Genomic DNA, 26,611 nt, shown 5'->3' with positions numbered 1-26,611 from the left:
AGGAGGGAACGACATGGGGACCCTGAAGGTATGTATGGCTCAGCCCCTCACTCTGAACAGAGCCATCTGTGTTCCAGGTCCTTCGAGAGATATCAGCATTTGACGTCATCTACACGGCCGTCGTCATCTCACATTCCGGGCGCATGATATTTGTGGGCACCTCTGTGGGCACCATCCGTGCCATGAAGTATCCACTACCTTTGCAGAAAGAATTCAACGAGTACCAGGCCCACGCAGGTCCTATCACCAAGGTGAGAAGGGTCGCTCTCCACAGGGATCCAGGCCCAGACCTAGCCCTGCCCTAGATCTATCTGATCCTGCCCTCCATACTCCTTCTTCATCCCTCCAACCCCCTCAGTGGCTTTTCTTTCCTTATTCGTCTCTCCTTCTTAATTCATCCAACCACCCATTCAATGAACATTTATTGGCTACTAATATCCTTTATTTCAACTACTCCCAGGAATATACCCTAGGAGAGATCAGACATACACCTAAACATTCCTGTGTGAGGTTACTCACCATAATATTATGCATAATAATGGACCATTTAAGAGATGCCAGGAGCATCTCACCCAGATCTCCGATCTGCTGAGTGCTGGTTGTGGCACCCAGCTGTCCTCCCCAGAGGAAGTGCACTTGACAGGATGAGCACTGGGTGTTATTCTATATGTTGACAAATTGAACACCAATAAAAAAATAAACTTATTTTAAAAAATAAATAAATAAAAAATAAAAAAAGTCAAAGCCCCAGAGATGAGCCCCTGCCCTTCCCTGGAGGTACAAAAGGCCTCCCCTGGGGAACTACCATGGGTACACATCTGGAAATTGTCCCCCCAACAACATCAAAAGCTAAGATTTTGAATGATGTCCCAAACTCAATACTGGCTTACCTTCAGACAGTATCCTTACTAAAGAAAGGATTTTCCATTATTAACTGGAACATTCCTATGCTGAGCCTGAGTCTCACACTCAAAGCAAATTTATTTATTTTTTTAAAAGATTTTATTTATTTATTCATGAGAGACAGAGAGAGAGAGAGAGAGGCAGAGACACAGACACAGAAAGAGGGAGAAACAGGCTCCACGCAGGGAGCCCAATGCGGGACTTGATCCTGGGTCTCCAGGATCCCTTCACACCCTGGGCCGAAGGGGGCACCAAACTGCTGAGCCACCCGGACTGCCCTCAAAGTAAATTAAAAAAAAAAAAAAATTCCCTCTCTTCTTTTCATAGCGTTTTGTACATAGGGTATTTATTTTTCTGATTATGAAAGCAATGCATAGTTACTTTAGAAATAAAAATCTTCATGAGGCACTGGTGTGGCTCAGGTGGTTGGATGTCTGACTCTTAATTTTGGCTCAGGTCATGGTTTCAGGGTTGTGAGGTGGAGCCCTGCGAGGGGCTCCATGCTACGCGTGGAATCTGCTTAAGATTCTCTCTCCCAGACTCCTAACTCTGGGAAACGAACAAGGGGTGGTGGAAAGGGAGGGGGCGGGGGGTGGGCGTGACTGGGTGACGGGCACTGAGGGGGGCACTTGATAGGATGAACACTGGGTATTATGCTATATGTTGACAAATTGAACTCCAATTAAAAAAAAATATGTAAAAAAAAAAAAAAGATTCTCTCTCCCTCTGCCTCTCCCCACCCACTCTTATATGCTCACACTCTTTCTCTCTAAAACAAAAAAGAAAAAGAAATAAAAATCCTCTTCATAATATCATTAATATTTTGATACATTTTCTCTTTTGTGTAGATTTTGTGTGCATTTTAAATAGAGACCATACTGTATATATTCTTTTGTAGTCTGCTTTTTAAAAGTTAATGCTATTATAAGCATTTTTGTACAATTAAATATTCCTCGAAAACATAATTTTAGTAGCTATACAAATATCCCATCAAGTAATAGACCACAGCTTATTTCTTTTCCTACAACTGGGCATTAAATGATCATATGAGAAGCCCTAACCAGGGCTTCTCTACAGAATTCCATGGGCATCTCTGATTATCCCAAAGGCTAACTTGCTAGACAGAGGAAGAATTCCTGAGTGCAAGAGCAACGCCATTAGTAAGGTTTTCGACACATATTGCTGACTGCGAGAAGGCCTTTTTCATTTTTGATTCTTTCGCCTTTGCTTTTTATTTTGAGATCATTATAGAGTCACAGGAAATTTAAAGAGAGCATAGAGGTCCTGTGTGCCCTCCTCCCAGTTTCCCCCAATAGGTACATCTATCGTAACTGTGCAACGGTAGGTATCACACCAGGAAACTGATGTTGGTGCAAAATGTGTGTGTTTCCATGTCATTTTATCATATATATAGATTCCTGTAGCTAGCATTGCTCTGTGGCCACGAAGGACCCCCTCTTGCTGCCTTGCTGGTGACACCCACCCCCCTCAGCCACCACTGACCCTAGTCCGGAGAAAACACTCATTGGTTCTTTATTTCCATCATTTGTCATTTTGAGAATTTTATATAAATGGGATCATACAGGGGGCACCTGGGTGGCTCAGTGGTTGAACGTCTGCCATTGGCTCAGGGCATGATCCCAGGATCCTGGGATTGAGTCCCACATCGGGCTTCCTGCATGAGCCTGCTTCTCCCTCTGCCTGTGTCTCTGCCTCTCCCACTGTGTCTCCATGAATAAATAAATAAAATCTTTTTAAAACAAAACAACGGGATTGTACAGTGTGTGATCTTTTGACAGTGGCTTTTCTCACCTAGTGCGATACCCCCTTGAGCTCTGAGTTATTTCACATATCAATACTTCATTTTTTCTTACTGCTGAGTAGCTTTCCATGGCATGGATGCACCATAATTTGTTTAACCATCTACCTATTGTAGGATAGCTCATCCCCCCCCCCCTAGTTTTTGGCTATTACAAATAAAACTGGTAGTAGCTCTATTGTATACAGGCTTTTACCAATCATATACAGGCTTTTGTGTGGACCTTCATTTCTCTGGGAATCATTGCTGGATCATAGGATAAGTTTATGTTTAGTCTTTTTTTTAAGATTTTATTTGACAAAGAGAACACAAGCAAGGAGAAAGGCAGGCAGAGGGAGAAGAAGAAGCAGGCTTCCTGCTGAGCAAGGAGCCTGACATGAGACTCCCAGGACCCTAGAATCATGACCTGAGCCAAAGGCAGACGTTTAACCACTGAGCCACTCAGGTGCCTCAATTTATGTTTAGTTCTTAAGGAAACTAAAGTAAACTGCCAAGCTGTTTTCTAGTCCTACCAGCAATGCATGCAAGATCCAATTTCTCCACATCATTGCCAGCATTTGGTATTGTCACTATTTTTTATTTTAGCTGCTCTCTAACATTTGTGCAGTAATATCTCACCATAGTTTTAATATGCATTTCCCCAGTGGCTAATAATGTTGAACATCTTTTCATGTGCTGCTTTGCCATATGTATACCCTCTTTGTCATCTGTATACCCTCCATATGTCTTTACCATCTTCTAGTTGGATTGTTTGGGGTTTTTACTGCTGAGTTCTGAGAGTTCTTTTTATAATCTAGATAATAATTAACTCTCAAGATTCCAAATGCACAGAGAATATAAACACAGTCTTGTTTCCTTTATTCATTAACAGAAGCTTATGAGAGCTCCCTGTCTTATTCTTACCCAGGATCCAGTCTTCCTGCCCCATGAGGCTGCACCCATCGTTGCCTGAACCAGAGACCTTGCACATAGCCAGCTCAGTTCTGGTTATCTGAGGCCTCAAAAAGCCTCCTTGTTGTGCTTTTTTTCTCCTCAGATGTCGCTCACCTTTGATGACCAATTCCTGCTGACCGTTGCTGAGGATGGCTGCCTGTTTACCTGGAAGGTCTTTGATAAGGATGGTCGGGGGATCAAGAGAGAGAGGGAAGTAGGCTTTGCCGAGGAGGTGCTTGTTACTAAAACTGACATGGAAGAGAAGGTAAGAACTAGATCAAAGGAAGGGGGACATGGAAATTCCTTACCAGACTGTCCACACCCCTAGGACCAGCATTCAAGGCCCTATACGCCTGGCTGCACAGTGCCCCACACAGACTCCCGCACTCCCCTGAACATTTCCCACCCACACCACCATGCTGCTCTCCTCTGTGTGGCTGGATCTCTTTCCACCCTCACCCCTGCCCATCATCCTGCCACCTGGTCATCTTCACTTACACTCTGCTCTACTTTTAGCCTGTGAACTAGCTTTCCTCTTCCCACTCTTTGAAGGCAGGAACCATGACATGCAATTCTCTGTGTGACCAGCAGTTTCTAGCCCTTGCTAGACACATGAAAGACAGTCAATAAATATTTACAGAATTGAACTGACAAGCTGAATATGCCAGTTGTATCTGTGAAACTTAACTGCTAGTGGAGCCTTCTTCATTTAAAAAAAGAAAATAAAGTATTTAGAAAACATTCCTGAAACATTCCTTCCTAATAATAAAACAATAAAAGTAATGATAATCAGCATTTTTTTAGATTTTCCCTGAACCAGGTGCTATACTAATTATAAGTATTTTCTTATTTAAATGTCACATCATCTCAGGCAGCCTGTGTGGCTCAGCAGTTTAGCACCACCTTCAGTCCAGGGCGTGATCCCAGAGAGCCGGGTTTGAGTCCCATGTCCGGCTCCCTGCATGGAGCCTGCTTCTCCCTCTGCCTGTGTCTCTGTCTCTCTCTTTCTCTCTCTGTGTCTCTATGAATGAATGAATAAATAAATAAATAAATATTTAAAAAATAAAATAAATGTCACATCATCTCTATGAAAAAGATTCTATTATTCTCCCCATGTTTCCAGAAGTGGCGTTGGAGAAGTTAAGTGACATAACAGGACTAGAGTTTTGTTCTAGATTTAATCTAGAATCCTCTCTCTTAATCATTTCCCCCAAAGGGCCCTCCCTCCTGCGAAAGCATTAAACACTCCAGGAAGATGTGTTGTTTTTTTTTTTAATTTTTTTTATTTATGATAGTCACACAGAGAGAGAGAGGCAGAGACACAGGCAGAGGGAGAAGCAGGCTCCATGCACCGGGAGCCCGACGTGGGATTCGATCCCGGGTCTCCAGGATCGCACCCTGGGCCAAAGGCAGGCGCTAAACCGCTGCGCCACCCAGGGATCCCGGAAGATGTGTTTTGAGAGTTTTGAGGGGACAGCTAGCTCTGCACCGCGCTCCCTAAGGGAGACACCGAAGGGATGGGAAACGCACAAGGCTTACAGAGAATGGCAGAGCTATCCATTCATTGCTGTTCATCCAGAATCTAGAGTGGATTTATTGAATGCCTGCTGTTTGCTAGGTACTAGGGACGCATGTGTGAAAAGACAGCCCTGAGCACTGTGATCAGGAAACTCACAATCAGGTAGAGATGAAGAAAACCATCAGAACAGCATTGCAAAAATGGCCCCAAAGCAGGAGGATGAGACCCAGGCATTTCCAGATATCCCTGCTAGAGTTTCCTGCTAGGAACTTTCTGCAGGAAAGGTGAAATGAGAGGAAAGGATGAGGGAGAGCCTGTGAGAGTCAGGGTCTGACCTCCTGCAGGCAGGCAAGTATATCTCCTCCTCTTCCTTCTTCTCTCTGTTTTCTCCCCCACTTCTCATGGAGGGTAGGGGAAGGGAGCAACTAGGAGACCCCAGGCTGTGCCAAAGGTCTGGCTCCCCACCCAGCCCCCAGCTTGGCCTGTCAGAAGTGCTGCCAAGTTGGAAAGGGCTAGAGTATGTTCTGCTCCCTTCCTGGAGCCACCCCATCTCTGCATCTGTGAGACTGTGCTCTTATTCCCTGTTGGCCTCTCTGCCCTTCCCGGCTCTCTCTCCACCTGTCCTCTAAAAGTCACATTTCCCTGGGGCACCTGGGTGGCTTAGTGGGTTAACATCCAACTCTTGGTTTCGGCTCAGGTCGTGATCTCAGGGTCATGAGACTGAGCCCCGTGATGGGCTCCATGCTCAGCAGGAGTCTCCTTGGATGTTCTCTCCCTCTGCCTCTCCCCACCATTCCTGCACTTGCGTGCGTGCTCTCTCTGTCTTAAATAAATAAATAAATCTTTTTTAAAAATTAAAATAAAAGTCATATTTCTCAGAATTCCCAGTTCTCTTTTTTTCTTTATATTCTATGATTCTCTATGTAACTATCTCTCAGGACATAATTTACCTACTCATTCATCCATCCATCCATCCATCCATCCGACTAGTGGTCACAGAGGGGTCTGTTATGTACTAGATGCTGTACCAAGGTCTAGGATGACAGAAGTGAAAGATATATAGAGGCCTTTAGCTTGTAGCCTGGGAGGAGGTACAGGTAAAATTAAAAAGGGAAATTAAGTGTGTTACAGGTGTTATGACAGAATGATGCTCTGGGGTCACAGGCCAGGTAGTGCCAGAGGAAATGAGCTTTGGATGGATCCTTCAGGAACAGATGGGAAAGGCTATTCCACACCAAGGAATGAGTGTGCAAAAGGATGAGAGAGGTGCTCTGGGGAAGATGCTCCTGGCTAGGTGGGGCTGGAGAAGGGAGGGTGTTTGGAGCTGGAGCTGGAGAGGGATTGTGAGGGCCTTTTACACCATGTTTTAGAATTCAGAATTTGTTCCTAAGGACCTACTGATAGATTTATATTAGGGAATGGCTTGAGGAGATTTGCATCATAGAAAGCTGCCTCTGCAGCCAGGCTGAGAACACACTGAGGAAGGATGATGAGCTGTGCGCCACAAATACAACATGCCCGAAACCAGCACTCCCATCAATAAATCTATTCCGCCAGTCCAAGGCAGACCCTGGAGTGACCTCCTCATCAGATAAAACGTTCATTTAGTGCTATGTTGCTGGTCCTGTCCTAGGTGCCCAGGATAAAGCCATGACACAAGATAGGCCAAGTGCAATCTTCAGGGAGCGCTCTTCCCAGGAGATGGTCTTCATCCATGGCCCTTTACCTTAACCCCATACCTAGTCAGGCACCATGTTCCCTAAAATCTTGCTCTTGAATCTCTCCATTCCACTGTCCTCCCCCTTCCCCATCTGGACTGTGCTGTTCCCACCCCCCAACTAATCCCTCTGCTTTAGTGCTTGATCTAGCCCAAGCTACACACTGCCATCAGAGAGGTCTTTGTGAGACAAAGTCAGCTTAATCAGGTTGGGCAAGGACCTTCAGAGGCCCTGTAGGAGAAAATCCTAATTTCTTATCATGGCTGGCAAGGACTTTGATGGTCTGACCCCGTCTGGGCCTCCTCTCCCTCTGCCTCCCATCCATACCACATCACATGTAGTGTCCTGACCAGACGTCCTTGCTCTCATCCCCAACTTTGCCCATGCCCCCTGTGTTCATCCCTCATCTCAGTACTTCCTGTGTGCCAGGTCCACACTTGTCCACTGGCCAGGAATGCAGAAGTGAGCATAACACATCCCTTATTCTCTAGTTGTCCATGGTTGTAGAGGAGATAGATCAAAAAAGATGAGATAGAGATACGTGAGGAAGCTGGGGGGTGATCATAGATAGGCAAGAATAAAACACCTGTGTTCTCACCCTCTCTGTCATCAGCGTTACCTTTTTCAGGAAATGAAGGGTATGTGTATCACAGTATTTAGAAAACTTTGGCACCAGAGGATACAACAGAATGAAAGAAGAAGTCACTGGACATAGGAACCAGCAAGGCAGGAAGAGTAAGGACTAAGAGGCATTGAGAGGGACACATTGACAGTCCTGGGAAACCACTGGCTTTGGGCACTTTTCACAATTTGTAATGATGTTATTTGGCCTCTTCAGTAGACCATAAGTTCCATGGGGGCAGGAATTATGGTTCCACACGTGTTCTTCAAGTACCTCCTACGTGTTAGGCACGCTTCTGTGTATCAGTATACAAAACCAACAAAGATCTCAGCCTTCCCTGAGTTTAAATTCTAATGGAGGAAGAAGACAAAAGACAATAAACAGAATCATACATAAGTTGCATTAGAAAGTGCCTAGATCCAAGAAAATAGTAAAAAGTAGAGCAGTGTGAGCAGGGTCATGAGTGCTGGGAATGGAAAGGAAGGGTCGCAGGATTAACTGGTGTGGTCCAAGTGGACTTCACTGAGCAGGTGGTATTTGCACATATTTCAGGATGAGAGGGTTGTTAGCGTAATGCCTTGTGCACAGCAGGGCTCACTGAACAGATGTCATGAAGGCAGAGGAAAAAGCTCGTATGTCTCCCCAGTTTTCAGTCCCGGTGTCTCGTGGGGAAAAGATAACAAATTCTAGTGGATACACGTGTGTTTGAGGCTGGGCAGAGCTGCCAAGCTCAGAGAGCTCGAGGCCACCAGTTTAAATATTCTAATTCACCCACACTGTGAATGTTCTTGATTCTGGTGTCCTTCTCCCAAAGGCTCAGATGATGTTGGAACTGAAGACTCGTGTGGAAGAATTGAAAATGGAGAATGAGTATCAGCTTCGATTGAAGGACATGAACTACTCTGAGAAGATTAAGGAGCTAACAGATAAGTTCCTTGAGGAGATGGAGTCCTTGAAAACGAAAAACCAGGTCTGTTTGAGAGACTCAGCCAACAGCCACAAATAATAAGATGTTTCCAGTTTACTCAAGATGGAACTGGCGTACACCATCCCAGCTATGCTCAAACAATGAACCATATGATAATGTGTGGTTTTTAAGGATAGCTGATAGCATCAGAAATGCTTACAGCAAAGTGCCACGTAGAACAGAGCAGAATATAAAACTCTAGTGAATGGGATTCATCAAATAAAATAAATACACATAGATCAGTTCATAAGAAAATAGCTAGCAGTGTGATTACCTCGGAAAGTGGGGATGATGGATAATTTAAAATTTTCCGTATTTTTGCAAATTCTCTACAACAAGAATATATTATCTTTAGGATCAAGGGAAATGTATTTAAAAGCAGAATGCAGGGTGCCTGGGTGGCTCAGTGGTTGAGCATCTGCCTTTGGCTCAGGTCATGATCCCAGGGTCCCGCGATCGAGTCCTGCATGGGGCTCCCCGGAGGAAGCCTGCTTCTCCCTCTGCCCTGTGTCTCTGCCTCTCTCTGTGTGTCTCTCATGAATAAATAAATAAAATCTAAAAACAAACAAACAAAAAAACAGAATGAAAAGGTCACAAGAAAAACAAAGTATAGAAAGAAAAGAGGTACCAGAATATCGATTTCAGGATCATCGGTAGATGAAATAAAATTAGTCTGACTTGTCCTCCTGTAGTTAGATTTGATCCAGGACTCCCCCAGAATAATCCCCTTATTCTCCACAAATCTGTCCTGCCCTTCATCCCAAACCTCCTATTTTTGGCTCAGATGGTATTTGTTCTTTTATATTATCCCATGGGTCAGAGAGTTTGACTCAAAAAAAAAAAAAAAAAAAAGCCCCTGGCTTTTAGTTTTATTATTTCCTTCCTCTAGTCAACAAACATTGCTGTGGGGGCCCTCCATAAGCTAAGCACAGAGTTATTCCCGGGGGCGGCCCCTCTGCCTGCAAAGAGCTTTCCTGCTCGATTAAGGAAAACACTCCTTAGAAGCTGACACATTAGCACATCCAAGAATGTAGTTGACAGCAATGTACAGACAACAGAGAATTCAAATGAATCTTTACTTTCTTCCCCCCCAAAATCCATCTGCTACATGTCCAAAACCGAACTCATCATTGACAAGACCTGTTTAGTAGAAAGGATATAAATAAGGAACGTCTAGAACTCTCAGAGCAGAATATAATGTAAATAAAAAGTGATAGCTTGCTTGTTGCTCATGGAACAATGCTTGGTACAAAGGAAGGGCTTGAGAAATGTTTGTGAGTGAAGGGGGATGGCACTCATAACATGTGTTCCTGCCCTAGGGGTGCTTTCAGCAGACATGTGGGAATGAGAACAGTTCACTCTGTGTTTTAGGTTTTAAGAACAGAAAAAGAAAAGCAGGATGTGTCCCATCGGGAGCACATTGAGGACCTGCTGGACAAACAGAGCCGGGAGCTGCAGGACCTGGGTGAGTCCCCAGGGAGAGACCACACGTCGGGTCGGGGCAGAAGTCTGGGAGTCCCCCGGACCCAACAGAAGTCCCAGGTGACCTGGTTTTGTCTGTAAACAGGCTGCATTTATGCCCTGGATCTCATTGTGGCTTTTTACTCCTGTGCATTTGCTCATTCATTAAACACATATTAAACACCTACTGCATGCCAACAGGAGATATGAGGAAGTGCAGATCTGGAGCCTGCTAGGCTGCCTTGGATCCCAGACTGACCACATCAGGTGCTCTAGGGAGTCACCGGACCTCACCGAGCCTCAGTTTACTCTTCTGTAAAACAGAGGTGCTGATAACTATTTGGCACATTTAGGACATTTTTCTTGGCCGTGAACCCCCAAACATCCCTCCACCCTTTCCTGGAAACCTTCTGCCTAGCCGACAACGTGGGGGAGTTTGGCGGCCACCTGATGGGGTGCGGGCAGGAAGCTGGGCGGGCGTCGTGGAGGCACCTGCCCTGGCTGGTGCTGGAGGTGGGCGGGAGAACACCAAAGGCTCCTGGGCGGCCCTGAGTCCCATGCGAAATAACGGCCCTTGCTTCTCTCCAGAGTGTTGCAACAATCAAAAGTTGCTTCTAGAATATGAGAAGTATCAGGAATTGCAGCTCAAGTCCCAGAGGATGCAGGAGGAGTATGAAAAACAGCTTCGGGATAACGATGAGACCAAGAGCCAGGCCCTGGAGGAGCTGACTGAGTTTTATGAGGCCAAACTGCAGGAAAAAACCACCCTCCTGGAAGAGGTACTCACTGGAAGCTGAACTGTGCCTCCCTTTCATGGTGCATCCTGCAGGCCTGGCCTGGGACCAGCCCACGGAGCTGTGGGAAAGCTGGCTTCACCTCCTTTCCCTTCCAGTCCCTCCTTTCAGCATGTGTCCCTTGGGCCTCGTGTTCTGCTCTTTACCATTTGTTTCCCTCCAGACCAGGAGACCCAGGGGGCTAGGAGGTGCTTGGCTTTAGGGACTGAAATTCTTTGGACAGACTAAGTTCATATCTGCTGTCCTATCCTACTTGGACCTTCGAGCCTCAAGGACTGGAGAGACCTTTCTAGATGCAGCCGGCAGGGCCTAGAGAGGAACAAGGGCCCCGAACAACAGGGAAGGTGGTTGCCTGAAACCCTTTAGCAGCTCCTTGTGTCTTACAAGATGAAATCATTCCTTCACTGATTTTACAAACCCAGGTTGTATCTTACTGGTTTACGAGTTCGAGTGCTGGGTGACCATGAAAAATGGAGACCCGGACCTGGTTTTCGGTTGTGTGGGGGAGGCAGGCACACAGACGGATCCCCGGAGGCGCATGCATGGGGGAACAGGGGGGTGCAGACCTCCCTGATTGCTCAGGGAAGGCTCACAGGAGCTAATGAGACCCAGGAGGAGTCCGAGCCAGAATGAGCAGGAGACATGGAAACGCAGGAGGGAAGGGCATGCAGGCAGAACACAGTCGGAGAATGTTCGGGAAGGTTGGGTTGCCAAAATATCTAGTTTCCCGAGATGAATAGAAAACTGAGAAGAGCCAGATGGCCGCCTTTCCTGCACGAAACGGCAGCAGATGGGGCACCGTAAGCGAGGGCACAGAGTCAGGAAGGGGTGGAATGAGTTTTGAAGGGAATGAGGAAGGAGGTGGCAGAGAAGAGGCCTGGCAGGTGCGTAGCTGAGCACGCAGCTGAGGTTTTAAACCTGAATCCTGGCCGTGTTCATCCTCCGCCCAGTGCTTTTCCTCAGCAGGACGTGGGGGAGGCCGGCACAGAGCGGCTCTCCTGAGCGCTGCCACAGGCAAACCAGGGCGTCTGGGGAGCAGCCACCAGGGCCAGCCCAGACAGGGGCAGAGGACCAGATGCCTGGAAGACAGTGGAGGACTCCAGACATGGCTGGGCCCACCTGGGGTCCAACACCGCAGTCATCTGTGCTGAGGGCAGGGCCTGCGTTTGCAGGCCTCAGAGGTGGGCCCAGGCCCAGGGTGGACCTGAGCACGGGGGTGCCGAGGTAGAGGAGAGACAAAGGTCAGAGCACCCTGGACATTACAGGGTCACCCCTGCCAGTTGTGCCAGGAGGAGGACTGGGCCGCACCCCCACCCTGACCCCCCAAGTCTTCAGGGAGCCGGGAAGGGAGCAGACCTTGGGCCCAGAGGAGCAGGAAGTAGAGAGCAGCAGGCTGGGCTCTGACAGCCCCACAGGGAATGTTCCCACACAGCCTTGCCGGCCTCCCACCCCTGCCCCGGCCCTCTGCTGCCATCCAGCTCCCTCCCATTCAACCTCATGCAGTGGCCAAGTGTCCCACACAACCTCTGGGCCTCTGCTCTGGATGATTCCCCTTCACCTGGCCACAGGTCCTCCCCCTTACAACCCCTCTCCCTGCCCACAGGGCCAAGCAGCCTTCCCCGTGTCCTCAGGGTCCCTGGACCCCTGCCTCATTGGTGGCCTATAGGGTAGCATCCTGCCTTTACTTCCCTTCCCCTGGGGGAGCTTCTCAAGGGCAGGGTCACCCATCAGTGACTTTCAAACCCTGCGGGGTGGGGGGGGGGGGGGGGCGTGTCCTAGATGCTCCAGAAATGTTTGTCAACCTCCAGTCAACTGATCTGAGCTTTGCCTTTCAGGGGGGCTTGGGGGATGGGGGGGCGGGAGAGGAATCTGCCCCAAGAGGAGAGAGGCTGGAGGAAGGCCAGCACCCTCACAGTGATTACCTCCCCATTTCTTCCTTTGAGTCAAAGATTTCAACTCAGAACTTCCCTAGGAGGTTTCCACCTGGCAGGCCTCCTCCAACCTGGCTGGCCTACTTTCCTTTCCAGGGACATCTCCCAGAGCCAGAGCCAGAGCCGTGGCTGGCGGGCAACTCTGGGCTGCAAACAGAGCACACCGTGCCAAGGCTTCTGTCTAGCAAGGGTCTGGTGACACATGGCAGGGAAGAGAGAAGCCTTTCTCGGGAGCCCAGTATTAAAACCATGTTGTCTCTCTGAGCCCCTGACACTCACTCCAGGGATGGGTATATGCAGTTTATGAGAATGCCAGGGTCAGGACAAGGGGGACACAGTGGACTCTGACCGCCTGAGGGCTGTAAACAGAGGAATCACACCCGAGTCAACTCTCAGCCTCCCCCAAGCTGAGTTCATGCCTTTTTTTTTTTAAGATTTTATTTATTTATTCATGAGAGACACACAGAGAGAGGCAGAGACACAGGCAGAGGGAGAAACAGGCTCCACGCAGGGAGCCCAATGTGGGACTCGATCCCGGGACCCCAGGATCAGGCCCTGGGCTGAAGCCACCCAGGGATCCCAGGCTGAGTTCCTTTTTCCTGCGTCCCAGCTCCAGGCTCTGACTCATTCTGTACCAGCTGCTATGCAGATTGTTCTTGGTGAGCAGAGAGATGTGGCCCTGCCATCAAGGAGCTTCCATGCCCACGAGGGAGCCTGTCAAACAGGCAATAGAGTATGATGCAAAGTGTTGGGGGACATTCAGGGCATTGGGTTAAGGAGCAGGAGATCAGAGTTAAAGACTCTCTTTCACTCAGGTAGTGGCCAAGTACCTACTGTGTGCCCCTGCAGGGTGTACTCTGGGACCCTGGGAGTGGGCAGAATAGACCAGGTTTCTACCTTCTAGGAACTTCTGTCTATTGGGAAAGATGACCAAGTAGTTCCACAGATACAAAATTACAACCGTCAGCAGTTCAGTGACAGAAAGACAAAGGAAGCATGGGTGTCAGTGTGAGGAAACCAGAGGTGGAGAGGGTCAGGGGTGTTGGGAAGGTGGTCACTGAGGTGCTGGAGGCCGAAGCTCCATCTGGTAGGGAGAGAAGGGAAGACAGAGGACAGACGGGAGGACAGTGGGAGGTCAGGGGACGCAGGACCCTGGTTCCCATGTGTGCAGTGACCCCCGGCTCCCCGTTTCAGGCCCAGGAGGACATCAGGCAGCAGCTGCGGGAGTTCGAGGAGACCAAGAAGCAGATTGAAAATGATGAGGACCAAGAAATCCAAGATATCAAAACCAAGTACAAGAAAAAGCTGCGGGATGAAAAGGAATCGAACCTGCGACTCAAAGGAGAAACTGGCATCATGAGGAAGAAGGTATGAGGGGCCCAGGCTTCCGCCAGAGCTGAATTGCTGCGAGTAGCTCTGTTCCCCCTGCCCCCCAGGCACCCTGCCCTCCCCTCCTCGGGGCTCTCCCTGCTGCATCCTTTTCACAGCGATGGTGATGTTTGCCAGGACACTGGTGGACACCCCCAGCTCTCATGACTGCGCAAGTAGGATTTAGTCGGTTTTCAGAGTTCAACCTCTGGTAGAGATGGAGATGAGGCTCTTGAGTGGGTGGGAGGCCTGGCGGTGTAGGAAGCTTGGTTTACGAGGTGGATACATATTTGTAGTCACTGGCGGCGGGGTGAACAGAGATTCAGGTCACAGATCCTTGCAGAATTGGGTTTCCCCAACAGCTTTAGCCTCAGAGAAGCCAACTTCAAGGCAAAGTCACGTGTCTTCCCGCTAGAAGTCCCACCGCCTGTCAATCCAGGGAACAGTGTCATCTTCCCTTCTCAGACTTGGGCAGGGTGGCTCATCCATTACAGTATCGGTGACCTTGATAGGGCACAGATCCCCACCTTTCAAGGTCGGTGGAGTCATGGAAAAGTCTGGGTCCACCTGGGGCGCTGGTCTCCAGAGCTTCTTGACCTGGACAGTCCATCCTTGCAGAGGGGACATGGACTGGATCTTACCAGATAGAATGCTACGTCACTCACGTGGCCTGGGAAATGCCTGACCTGTCCCAAATCTCCAAAAAGTCACTCCTAGAAGCCCAGAAATGTTGAGTGCTGGATGTGTTTGCAGCTCACGAGGGTGGGGAGTCAGGGTCACAGGTTGGTGACGGGGAGGCGGAGACTCTGGTGGTCTCTGTAATCTTGTATCCGCAGTTCAGCAGCCTGCAGAAGGAGATCGAAGAGCGAACCAATGACATTGAGAACCTGAAGGGGGAGCAGGTGAAGCTGCAAGGAGTCATTAAGTCCCTGGAGAAGGACATCCTGGGCCTCAAGCGGGAAATCCAGGAAAGAGACGAGACCATTCAAGATAAGGTGAAGGCTCATCATCCTCAGCCACTCCTAGGCGGACCCAGGGGAGGAGGACAAAGCTCAGGAGAGGGTCCCCGGATGCTTGGAACACATTCATTGAACCTGATGGGGGCTGAGTGGTCTGTGAAGTACCTGCTGTGCACTTGGCACTGGGCTGCTAGCGGTAAACACACCACACTCAGTTCTCCCAGCCACCCCAGCAGCCACAAGGGGACCCAGCTGTGGAGCTCAGGAGATGGCATTCCAGGCAGTTTGGGATCTTGCCCAAGGTCATGTCGTCAAGGGGTGACAGACTTGGGGCAAGAGCCTGAGTCATCGGACTATAGGGCCCCTGCTCTGCGGTGCTCCAAGCATCCTCGGGAGACCATGCCCATGGGCCGGGGACAGCTCACCTGCCCCATTGCACACTCCTTGTGGTTGGCCTACAACTGCTAGGCCAGCCACAGGAAGCTGGTGTCCCTTTTCAGGATGCCTTTCTTACAAAATACTTAGAGGACCAACATCACGTTTTGTGTGGCCTATCAAAATTTTGTATCCTCCTTCCAAGCAAATCCAGGCCGTGTGCCCTTTGGCCCATCCCCTCACCATTCCTGGGTCAGGCAGGCAGTGTTCTCCTGAGACTGTGGCCTTCAGCACCGGTTAATTGGGTTCCAGCATAGGCTTTGCCATTTACTGACCACAGGACCTTGCATAACTTCTCTAAGTCTCATTTTCTTGCCTGTGAGGTGGGATCTACTAAAGGGACACGTGATGGTGCCTGCATGAAACTTCTGTATGTGCGTGTTCGTGCTGTGTCTGGCCATTGGTGTAGGGAGGGTCCAAAGCTCTCTTCAGATTCTCGAAGGGCGGTTGACAAGAAAGAGGGTAAGTCATCCTGATCTAAAATTGCAACAGTCTCCTATCCAGCCCAATGGCCTTCCTTCCCACTTCCTGCACTGGCTCCCCGCCACCGGGCTCTGTAATCATGTCATCCTTCCACTTAAAATTCTCCTATAGCTCTCCGTTGCCTGTGGCAAGGGCAACAAAGTTTTTTCCGTAAAGGGCTAATAGTAAATATTTTGTCTGTCACACTACTGAGCTCTGCCCCTATGTTGTAAAACCAGCCGTAGACCACACACAAATGAGGGGGCTTGGCCATGTTCCAACAAGACTTTATTGGAAACAGGTCAGATTTGACCCAAGGGCCAGAGTTGGCCAACTGTAACCTCCTTTAACCCCAGCACGCAGACCCCTGGCCTCCTCCCCCTCCTATTCTTCAGCCCGATTTCTCACTTCCCTGTGAACCACCGCTTTACACACCCACTAGTTGTTCTTGGCACCCGCGGTATATGCTGTGCCTCCCGGGCTGTCCTCCTTTACAACACCTGTAGCAGGGTAGGGCTACACTCGTTGACACATGTGCTTTCCCAGCTAGAACTTTCTCCATTAGGGCAGGGACTGTGTCCTACTTCTATCTGGAATCTCAGAACTTAGCGAAAAGTCTTCCTTCAAGAAATGTTTGATGGACAGATAGATCTACATCCCAGTTACAATCGATGTGTAACAAATTCTCCCAAAACGTAGTGGTGCAGAACAGTAATTGTTTTATTATGCTCTCAGATTCCGTGGGTCTGGCTTTTGGACCAGGACAAGATGGCACGTCTTCGTCCCCATGGCAGGGACCTTGCTGGGCCTCGGGTAGGGGTGACTGAAATAGTGGGGGAGAGGGGCTAGAAGATAGTATCCAAGGTGGCTTCATCATGCTCATGTCCAGCCCCTTGGCCGGGGGCAGGGGTTGGGAGGCTGGGCTCAACTGGGACTGTCCACCAGAGACCAGCGTGCTCCTTAGCCTGAAGGTCTCACCAGAGAGGGCTTCTTGCCGGGCAGATGGCCTCCCTCAGAGCACAAGTCCCAAGAGAACCAGGTGGAAGCTGCTTGGCCTCTTCTGAGCTAGCCTGGGAAGCCCCCCAGCATTACTCAAGCTGCATTCTTTGGGTTACAAGCCAACCATAAGTCCAGCCGGATGCAAGAGAAGGTTAATTAGATCTTAGCTCCTGGTGGAGAAGTGTACGGTCACATTGTAGAAGAGTGTCTGAGATGAGAGATGCTGTCGAGGCCAGCTTTGGAAAATACAGGCATTGACAACCTGTATTTGAGTGAGTGAGTGGATGAACAAGGTCCTGGCACAGAAGCCAAGGAGTCCATGCCGCAGCCCAGTGGGGGAGCCGGCCTCTGTAACCCCACCGGCGGGGACAGCCGACTGTGGCGGCTCAGCCAGCTCTCAGGATTTATGTCCTTTGCCTGCAGGGGATTCCACAGACCATGGCCTCCTGCTAGCTCTCATTTCTCTCTCATCTCGCCCACAGGAGAAGCGCATCTATGATCTGAAAAAGAAAAACCAAGAACTAGAGAAATTCAAGTTTGTGCTTGACTACAAAATAAAGGAGCTAAAGAAGCAAATAGAACCGCGGGAGAATGAGATCAAGGTGATGAAGGAGCAGATTCAGGAGGTGAGAGCCATCTGCGACGAGGCTCTGGCCTCTTGGACCCAGGTCTCCTCCCCACTATTCCTGACTGGCCTGGGGGCAAGGAGAGAAGGCTGTCCTCCCAGGCCCGCCTGCTCCCAAGGTGTGTGGGCCTCCACTCTGCGGAGGAAGCCACAGCAGAGGCCCAGCAGAAGCGCAATGCTTTAAGATTTGGCTTGGGTGGGCCTGGGCCCTGCCCGCAGTTTAGGGCCGGCGTCCTGGGTTCTCCGCGGGAAGCCAGCAGGGGGCAGCGTGTCCTCGGCCACCAGATCTGTGCGCCGGGGAGCGCCACCCCTCCCGTTGCACCTTTTTTTTCTGTCTGGAATGTTGGTGGGGGCGGATGCGGAGCTGCAGTGTTTGGACTTGATTTGAGGAGGAATGGGAAGTCGTGAAGGCTCTTGAGCAGGAGAGAGAGTGACAGCGTTAAGTGTGTGTTCTGGGAAGCAGACAGGCTGGAGGGAGAGAGGAGAGATTAAAAGCAAGATCAACAGGACGAGGGCTCCTGAGAGTCCCAAGGGATACAAGGGTCCCCTTCCGGCCCCTCTGGCCCAGGTACAGTGCATCTCCTTAAGCAGATGGCAGCTGACCATGGGCTCCACGGTGGATGGAAAACCGAATTCCTGGGGCACCTGCGTGGCTCAGTCGGTTAAGCCCCTGGCTCTTCATTTTGGCTCAGGTCAGGATCTCAGGGTTGGGCTCTGTGCTCAGCCAGGAGTCTGCTCAAGGATTCTCTCCTTCTCTCCCTTCCCCCCATTCTTTGTCCGTCTCCCACTCCCCACTTGTGTGCCCCCCACTCTCTCAAATAAATAAATCTTTTATTTTTTTATTTTTTATAATAAATTTATTTTTTATTTGTGTTCAATTTGCCAACATACAGAATAACACCCAGTGCTCATCCCGTCAAGTGTCCCCCTCAGTGCCCGTCACCCAGTCACCCCCACCCCCCGCCCTCCTCCCCTTCCACCACCCCTAGTTCGTTTCCCAGAGTTAGGAGTCTTTATGTTCTGTCTCCCTTTCTGATATTTCCCACACATTTCTTCTCCCTTCCCTTATATTCCCTTTAACTATTAGAAATGACAAATACCCACCATTTGCTTCAATGTGGATGGAACTGGAGGGTATTATGCTGAGTGAAGTAAGTCAATCAGAGAAGGACAAATATTGTATGTTCTCATTCATTTGGGGAATATAAATAAATAAATCTTTTTAAAACACCTGAATTTCTGACTCCCCCCTTCCTCCCGCTTCCTGTTTCTCAGTAAACGGTTCACAACCCAGGCGCTTAAGATGTAAGTGTAGAGCCTTCTGGACTCTCCCCTTCCCCTGACTGCCCTATCCCATCTGATGGACGTCCCAGAGACCTCTCAAATCCAGCCCTCCATCCTCTCCACTGCCTCTGTCATCTGCCATCTGGACTTGACTCCACCTTCCAGCCTGGTCTCCACATACAGGCCGCAGCAAACCCCTATTGGAGTCCCGTCCCACCTGGAATAAAATCCACAGTCCCTACCAGGGCCCTGCACGATTCCGGTGCTACCCCTCAGCAGCCTGGTCCACAGGCCCCCTCCCCGGCGCCAGCCCAAAGGCCTTCCCACGGTTCCACTCCCCACCCGTGTCCGTGTTCGCTGATCGTGCTGAGCAAGGACACAAAAAACGTGTGTCCTAGCATCCACGGCCTCTGTAGAATGGGATACCCAGGAGTTATGGTGGAGAAAAGCCTAGCCTTTCCTCTCTAGGGGACCCAGGGAGGAAGTCGGGTGGTGGGATCAGTCCAGGGCTAGAGCACGGCCAGAGGGAGTGTGTCCCTGTGGCAGTGACTTTCTCCCTGGCCTCTGGGAAAAGGTAGGGTGTCCCCAGCTGACCACAGAGCTGCCTCCTCTGGGCTCCCTGCCATTCGTGAGTGACTTCAGTGACCAGATGTGGCTGTCCAAAAAGGAGCCCCACTCGTTGGGAAGTCAGTGTGCTGCAGGACCCTGAGATCACTGTCCCATTTCCCCTCCTTGTCTGTCAGGGACATTTACACGCAGGTCACTTACTTTCCACCCCAACACACCTGAAGGATTGCTCCCTTCTCCCATTAGTAACTGGACCAGCCATGGCACTGCTTCTCAGCAGGGATAGGCCTGCACCCCAACAGTGATTCAAACAGGGCCCCTCCTACCCCGACCCCCTGATGCCCGGTGCTGCCAGGGCTGATGTCTGGGCCAGATTCCTTCCCAGGGGCCCATTTCCCCCACCCACCGCCAATCTCCTGTGAAGTTCCTTTTCCTCCAAGAAGGGAGCTACAAGCCCGCGGGCTTGTCCGTGGAGCTGAGACCTCCGTGAAGGACAGTCTCGTACTCCCTGGAACCAGGTGCCTCCCTGCACGTTGACTTCTCCAGCTGCTCCTTGAGGAGACAGGACTCCTCCCCAGGGAGACAGTGTCCGGAACCTTGTCATTTTTCTTCACACTTTACTCCTCTAGTGCGGGGTTTCTAAACCTCAGCATTATAACATTTTAGGGTGGGTAATTCTGTGCTATGGGGAGCTGCCCCATGCACTGTAGGATATTGAGCAACATCCCTGGTCTCTCACCCATTAGATGCCGGTGGCAATCCTCCCCTTCCCCCAGATGTGACAACCAAAAATGTCTCCACTTGTTGCCAAATGTCCCCTAAGGGGTAAAATGCCTCTTTCCTGTCCCATCCCTTCCTCCCTAGGCCCCCCATTGAGAGTCACTGACTGTAAGGAGTAACACATGGAAGAGTAGATGGGATTTCCTCACCAGGAAGAGGATGCTTGTTCTTGCATACTGGCTAGTATCCTAGCTGTCCAGCCGGCTATTCAAATTCAGCATATTTCACAATTTTTCTCTGAAATAGGTTATTTTTGTTAGCGTATTTTGACACTTTGCCTGAACGCCTTTCTAACCTCATCTGCCATTTCTGGCTTCAAGACTGCAGGGAAAGAGGTACAGGCAGCTGTAGGCACTCAGACATGACCTTGGAGGAGCGCCTTTCTCTCTTCCAGCCACTGTTCCCTTGGTCTGGGCACCCTCGTGCCACCTCCTGCCTCCAGTGTTGCTCTCTCTGGTAGGACCTCTACACCAGGCCTTAGGTAGCACCTGCTAGGGACTCCCTGAGCTTTCAGGATAAAGGCCAAGCTTCTGATCCATGTAAACATCAGGCCAGGATGGAGGCCAAACTTCTCCCCCTTCGAGCCTCTGCCCCTGGGTCCTGCTGACCCAGTTCAGCCGGCCTCTCCGGCCCCAGTCCCCCTCCCTCACATGCACCCATCCTGCAGCCCCCGGACCACCTGTAGCCCACGGAGATGCACTGGGCAGCCCACGCCTCTGGTCGTCTCTGTGCATGGCCTGTTCTCTCTGCCTGGGGTTCTCCTTCTTGACTTTGTCCTCCAATGCCTATTGGTCTGGCAAAACCTGACTGAGCATCCCTTTCTGGATCTCACTTCTGGATCCTCCATGCATGCAGGAGGCCCTTTCTACCTGGACCTGCCCTCTTATCCCTCTAGACCTGCGGCCTCCTGAAGACAGAAACCACCTGTTCATCAGTTCTGTATCCCCGTGCCTATGATGGCTGGCCCGCGCTCTGCAGGGGACACAATCTTTCTTTAGCTGTGTACATCCCCCCACAAGGTAGCCTCCACGAGGTGGATCAACATAGCTCCAACAGCATTGCGTATTTATCTTTTCACTCCTCTTCCAGAAGGCAGGTTGCTTCAAGCACTCCTCTCCTTCCTCCTTGTGGCTCCCCTTTGCCTTAAACATTTGCCGTGTGCTCCTCTATTCAGAGGAATATCTACTGAGTGCTGCCTTCCTGTCAGACATTGGGTCCAAGGGCTATTCCGTCTCTACAGAATGCTTCCAATGATTATAGCATTCTACAAGCTGCCCCTTCATGTCCAGAACATGGGTGTGGCTCACTAGGGGTCCTGGTATCCCAGAAGATGGTCAGGAGCTTTGAAATCTGCCCAAAGGGCCTGAGATAGACTAGAGGAGCTACTCCATCCAGCCATGAAAAAAACCTAGTGAACTGTCTCATCCCCGCCCCCCTCCAAAAAAAAGTAGCAAATCTCTCTATCAACAGGAATACTAGTGTCCTCCAGATTTGGTGCATCAACCAAACACCATCCCTTTGCTTTTGATAGAAATCAGATCAACTGAGAGCTCACATACGCCTGGTCTCATCCTAATCAGAAGCTCCCATTGTCATTCACAGTGTCTCTGGTTAATACAAATAACAAACCTTTCCGAAGCTCATTGGTGATCTTTTCCTTTTCTTTGAGGATGAGACATTCTCCTCAGTTGTACTTTTGAAGACCTTTTCCACAGAATGATTGAGGTGGAGTTTCCTTAGACTGGGAACACCTACCTGCTGGTCCCTTACAACTTTTTGCTTTGGGATCGACTCTGATGGCCTGTGGCCCCAAAGGGTCATGATCCACTCACATGATTTCACAAAGTAGGCAAGGAAGGTGCTTCTCTGTAGAACCCTGCCTCAGGCTACAGGCTACAGGTTCCAGTACTTGAGAGTAACCAAGTAATAAAGGATTCAAGAAAAGAAGGTAATTAGTGTGGCTGAAGGAACAGGGAAACTAAGGGAAAAATTCAGAGCCTGCTTATAGAAATACATGGTCTGGCTTAATATACCTACCAAAGGGTAGAGGCTTTGGGAATAGCAAGGAGTTAAGAAGAAAGGTTTCAGGGGTGCCTGAGTGGCTCAGTCAGCTGGGTGTCTGACTCTTGATTTCAGCTCCAGTCATGATAGGGTCGTGAGATCAAGCCCCACATCAGAATCCACAGTGTGGAGCCTGCTTGAGATTCTCTTCCTCTCCCTCTGCCCCTCCCCTGCCCACTCTCCTGTGTGTGCACTGGCTCTCTCTCTCTCTCTTTCAAAAAGGAGAAAGAAGAAAGGTTTCATTGCAGAGGACATAGGTAGGAGCTAGAAAAGAAAAGCCCTGGTAGCCAGCGAAACCTTCCCACTGAAAGGCTTCATTCTCAAATATAATTTGCATTCCCTTACTTTCTTATTCTTGACTTTTCCCCCCTTGATCTCTGTAGATGGAAGCAGAACTGGAGCATTTCCATAAGCAGAACACACAGCTGGAGCTGAACATCACGGAATTGTGGCAGAAACTAAGAGCCACCGATCAGGAGATGCACAGAGAGAGACAGAAGGTGCGAGGATTTCAGAGTCTGGTAGATCTTGGATTTAGGATCTGGCACCTGTCTGCAGCGGGCAGCTGGCTTCCAAGAGAAGGCGCCAGCCCATTGCTAAGATACATTCCCATTTTAACTCACTCTCCACTTGCTCACAGCCCTGCCTGGTTTCGTGCCCATGCAAATGTACATGACTGCATCCATCTGAGACTATTAGGACTTGGGGTAAAGTGCTCAAGGGGATGGGAAGCCAGTTCCATAAAGCTGCTTGCAGCATTAGCTTGTTGAGCCTGGGAAGGAATATGCTCAGAGAGGCCATTTGTAGGCAGTGGCAAAAGGTTTTGACTATCAGAAATAAAACAAAACAAAACAAAAACATGCTAAAACAAGGAGAGCCTCAGAAATTGTTTATTCCAGTCTCTTTAGGTAATAAATAAGGTAAGTAAAGCCAGAGAGATTAGAAGTCTTAAAAATGTCACCCAGCACCCATAGCTACGTAGTATACTCAGAGCCAGCACCGAGAACTAGGTCTTCTGGTTCTGGGCCGGCACCTGGCTGCACCCCCACCCCTAGCACAGGGCCCCCCATGTTGGTTGAGTGATTTTTTTTCCATCCCTCACATCGAGCATCGACAATTGTACTAGGTCTTAGGAAAGCTGCAGAGCTACCCACGTGAACTGACACAGACCCTGCCCTTCACAGACTGAACAGCGGTGGCTGCTCACAACAGGCTAGGTGGTTTGTGGTGTGGGCATACCAATCATAATGCAAGATGAGGGGTTATGATATATGAACAGAGGGTTATGGGAGCAAAGAGAAAGGAGGGGCCCTCCAGGTCGGGGGTACAGGAGAATGGGTATCAGAAAGCAGGATAAGAGTGAGTTTCTGGCCCAGGTGTGAAACCGAAACCAGTCGGCCCAATTTGATCAGGTTTTCACTCCCCACTCACAGCAGACCCTCCTGAGGATCAGGAAGGATAAACCCCGGTGAGCTCAGAAGGGGGACAGGAAAGCACTGGCCCAGGGGCCTGCAGGAGAGAAGCTATCCTATCCATCTAGGCTCAGAAAGGAATAGGGTGACCACTCGTGCTTCCTTTCATCTTTCAAGGCCTGTGGTCCTGAAAAGAATCCAGAACTGATGAAGGAAACTTCTGTGTGGCCTTTTTTTTTTTAAATAATAAATTTATTTTTTATTGCTGTTCAATTTGCCAACATACAGAAAAACACCCAGTGCTCATCCCGTCAAGTGCCCCCCTCAGTGCCCGTCACCCAGTCACCCCCACCCCCCGCCCTCCTCCCCTTCCACCACCCCTAGTTCGTTTCCCAGGGTTAGGAGTCTTTATGTTCTGTCTCCCTTTCTGATATTTCCCACACATTTCTTCTCCCTTCCCTTATATTCCCCTTCACTATTATTCATATTCCCCAAATGAGTGAGAACATACACTGTTTGTCCTTCTCCGATTGACTTACTTCACTCAGCATAATACCCTCCAGTTCCACCCACGTTGAAGCAAATGGTGGGTATTTGTCGTTTCTAATGGCTGAGTAATATTCCATTGTATACATAAACCACATCTTCTTTATCCATTCATCTTTCGATGGACACCGAGGCTCCTTCCACAGTTTGGCTATTGTGGACATTGCTGCTAGAAACATCGGGGTGCAGGTGTCCCGGCGTTTCATTGCATCTGTATCTTTGGGGTAAATCCCCAACAGTGCAATTGCTGGGTCGTAGGGCAGGTCTATTTTTAACTCTTTGAGGAACCTCCACACAGTTTTCCAGAGTGGCTGCACCAGTTCACATTCTCTGTGTGGCCTTTTAAAGATGAAGCTCTGCAGGCAGGTGCACAGGGTTTTGGGTACCTGTCTCTGGCTCTCGGCTATGCGCCCAGCCAGATCTCTGTGTCCACTGTGGGCCCCGGCAGCCAACCCCAAGGCCCAGGGGAGGCGTCTCTCATCTTACTGCTGCCATCTGCCTCGGCCTGCACCCCCTACCCCCCTCCCAGAGCCCCTGCCGTGCCAGGAGCAAATGCCTGTGGTTGTAGGAGCGGGACTTGGAGGCACTGGTCAAACGGTTCAAGACAGACCTTCACAACTGTGTGGCGTACATCCAGGAGCCCCGGCTCCTGAAGGAGAAGGTCCGAGCTCTGTTTGAGAAGTACGTGCAGCGGGCAGACATGGTGAGCTCTGCTTCCCTTTCTCACCTTCTCCCCCCCCCCCCCCAGTCCCTCGCTAAGATGCCCTCCGCCCTCAGGTGGAGATCGCAGGGCTGAACACCGACCTGCAGCAGGAGTACGCCCGCCAGCGGGAGCACCTGGAGAGAAACCTGGCCACTCTCAAGAAGAAGGTGGTCAAGGAGAGTGAGCTGCACCGCACTGATTACGTCCGCATCATGCAGGTGCCCACGCCCCTCGCGTGTCCCACTCGTCTGGGGACCCCTGCCTTTCTCTACAGCCCTCTCTGCCTCCCCTCCTCTCGCTTCCCAGAGCTCCACCTGGCAGGGGCCATGACCAAGAGCCTTTCCACGCTTTTCTAGATGTTTCCTTCCCCACCCCTGTCCTGCCAATGCCCATTCATTTCCACCCCGACCCCGACTTCACAGGCACCGTTTCTTCCCCTGCCCCGGCCCATCTCTATCCAAGGCCTCCCCATCTCCTATGCCCCCTCTGGCCCTCCATCCATGTGATGTTAGCTCTCCTGAGTCACGCTCTCCTCTTTTTCCTTGGTTTCCAACTGTGATTTCACCTTACTTTTTTTTTTTAAATTTATTTATGATAGTCATCAAGGGGGGGGGGGGGGCGGGAGCAGAGACACAGGCAGAGGGAGAAGCAGGCTCCATGCAGGGAGCCCGATGTGGGATTCGATCCCGGGTCTCCAGGATCGCGCCCCGAGCCAAAGGCAGGCGCCAAACCGCTGTGCCACCCAGGGATCCCCTCACCTTACTTTGTTTTGCTGTTTTTTATTCTGCTCCGTGAATCACACGATCCCCAATGGCCCAGCTCCCTCCGACCACACCTGGCTCCACCCGCCTCATCTGCCTTTTCTGGTGCCTCAGGTGCCTTCCCTTATCTCTTGGGTCCAGGGCCAACCACACCCACAACCGTGTTGGCCTCACTCGGGTTTGATGAACTGCCCACACCCACCTCCCAGGAGCCTTCACGGGGCTGTTCGGAAGTCCTGACCCCATTACTGCCGCCTCCACTTAGCGCATTATCAGGACTGCGCGTCAGGATCCTTCTGCCAGATTTCTGTTTGAGTATCAGTATCGTCTGAGGCAATTAATGTGATTTAATATCAAAGGGATCATCAGAATCACGTTTATAAGGCACGTACATTTTTATGTTTGTATTTCTTTAATGCCATAATTAAAATACTGGGATGGGAGGGGCTACAGTTGAATTGAAACAAACCAGTTCCCAGCTAGGCCAGTCCCAGTCCCCCCACAGTCAGCAGAGATTCAGGCCCAGACCCAGGCACCGCAGGCCTTGTGCCATCCGCAAGCAGCCCCTGCCCCAGAGCAGCCCATGCCGCCAAACCACGGCCTCCTCCTGGGCCAGGGAAGCACTCAGAAGCCCAGAGAGTGCAGTGCACCCAGCTGGTGGGACCCTTTTGGCACCAGCAGCGGATACACAGAGCCACTGCTAAGGGTCTCAAGGCCCCCGGCACGGAGAGACCCCGGGGTTCTGGAAGGCGGCCCACTGGCCAGTGGGACCAGGGTGACTACAGAGGCAGCTGACAGCTGGTGACATTGCTAGGCCTTTGTCTGTGCCCTGCCACCAGAGCATAGGCCTGTCGGGCCCTCCAGGGGCGGGGTCCCTCTCTCTGTGCCAAGCAGATTTGGTAAAGCTAATGTCAGTCCTAGCAGAAGAAAGAAAAGGAAAGACCACAGGCTACCAGAGGGTGCAGGTCCCAGGACGACACCT

The 26,611-nt window shown here is 50.4% G+C and overlaps 1 protein-coding gene across 1 annotated transcript in view; it reads left to right on the top strand.

Moving 5' to 3' along the window:
- The window catches only part of CFAP57 (cilia and flagella associated protein 57), a 73,858-nt gene that overhangs the window by 31,323 nt on the left and 15,924 nt on the right, over window positions 1-26,611 (top strand). Inside the window, exons 11-21 of the mRNA XM_055342111.1 lie at window positions 78-251; window positions 3,759-3,920; window positions 8,329-8,484; window positions 9,853-9,946; window positions 10,531-10,721; window positions 13,862-14,035; window positions 14,872-15,030; window positions 17,373-17,516; window positions 22,591-22,707; window positions 24,734-24,868; window positions 24,943-25,086. Of these exons, the coding sequence (XP_055198086.1) occupies window positions 78-251; window positions 3,759-3,920; window positions 8,329-8,484; window positions 9,853-9,946; window positions 10,531-10,721; window positions 13,862-14,035; window positions 14,872-15,030; window positions 17,373-17,516; window positions 22,591-22,707; window positions 24,734-24,868; window positions 24,943-25,086 (1,650 nt within the window). The remainder of the gene's footprint in view (window positions 1-77; window positions 252-3,758; window positions 3,921-8,328; window positions 8,485-9,852; window positions 9,947-10,530; window positions 10,722-13,861; window positions 14,036-14,871; window positions 15,031-17,372; window positions 17,517-22,590; window positions 22,708-24,733; window positions 24,869-24,942; window positions 25,087-26,611) is intronic.

The sequence above is a fragment of the Nyctereutes procyonoides genome, unplaced genomic scaffold (genome assembly GCF_905146905.1).
Source record: "Nyctereutes procyonoides isolate TBG_1078 unplaced genomic scaffold, NYPRO_anot_genome, whole genome shotgun sequence".
Taxonomy (NCBI): Eukaryota; Metazoa; Chordata; class Mammalia; order Carnivora; family Canidae; genus Nyctereutes; species Nyctereutes procyonoides.
This window is presented reverse-complemented; position numbering and strand designations above follow the sequence as displayed.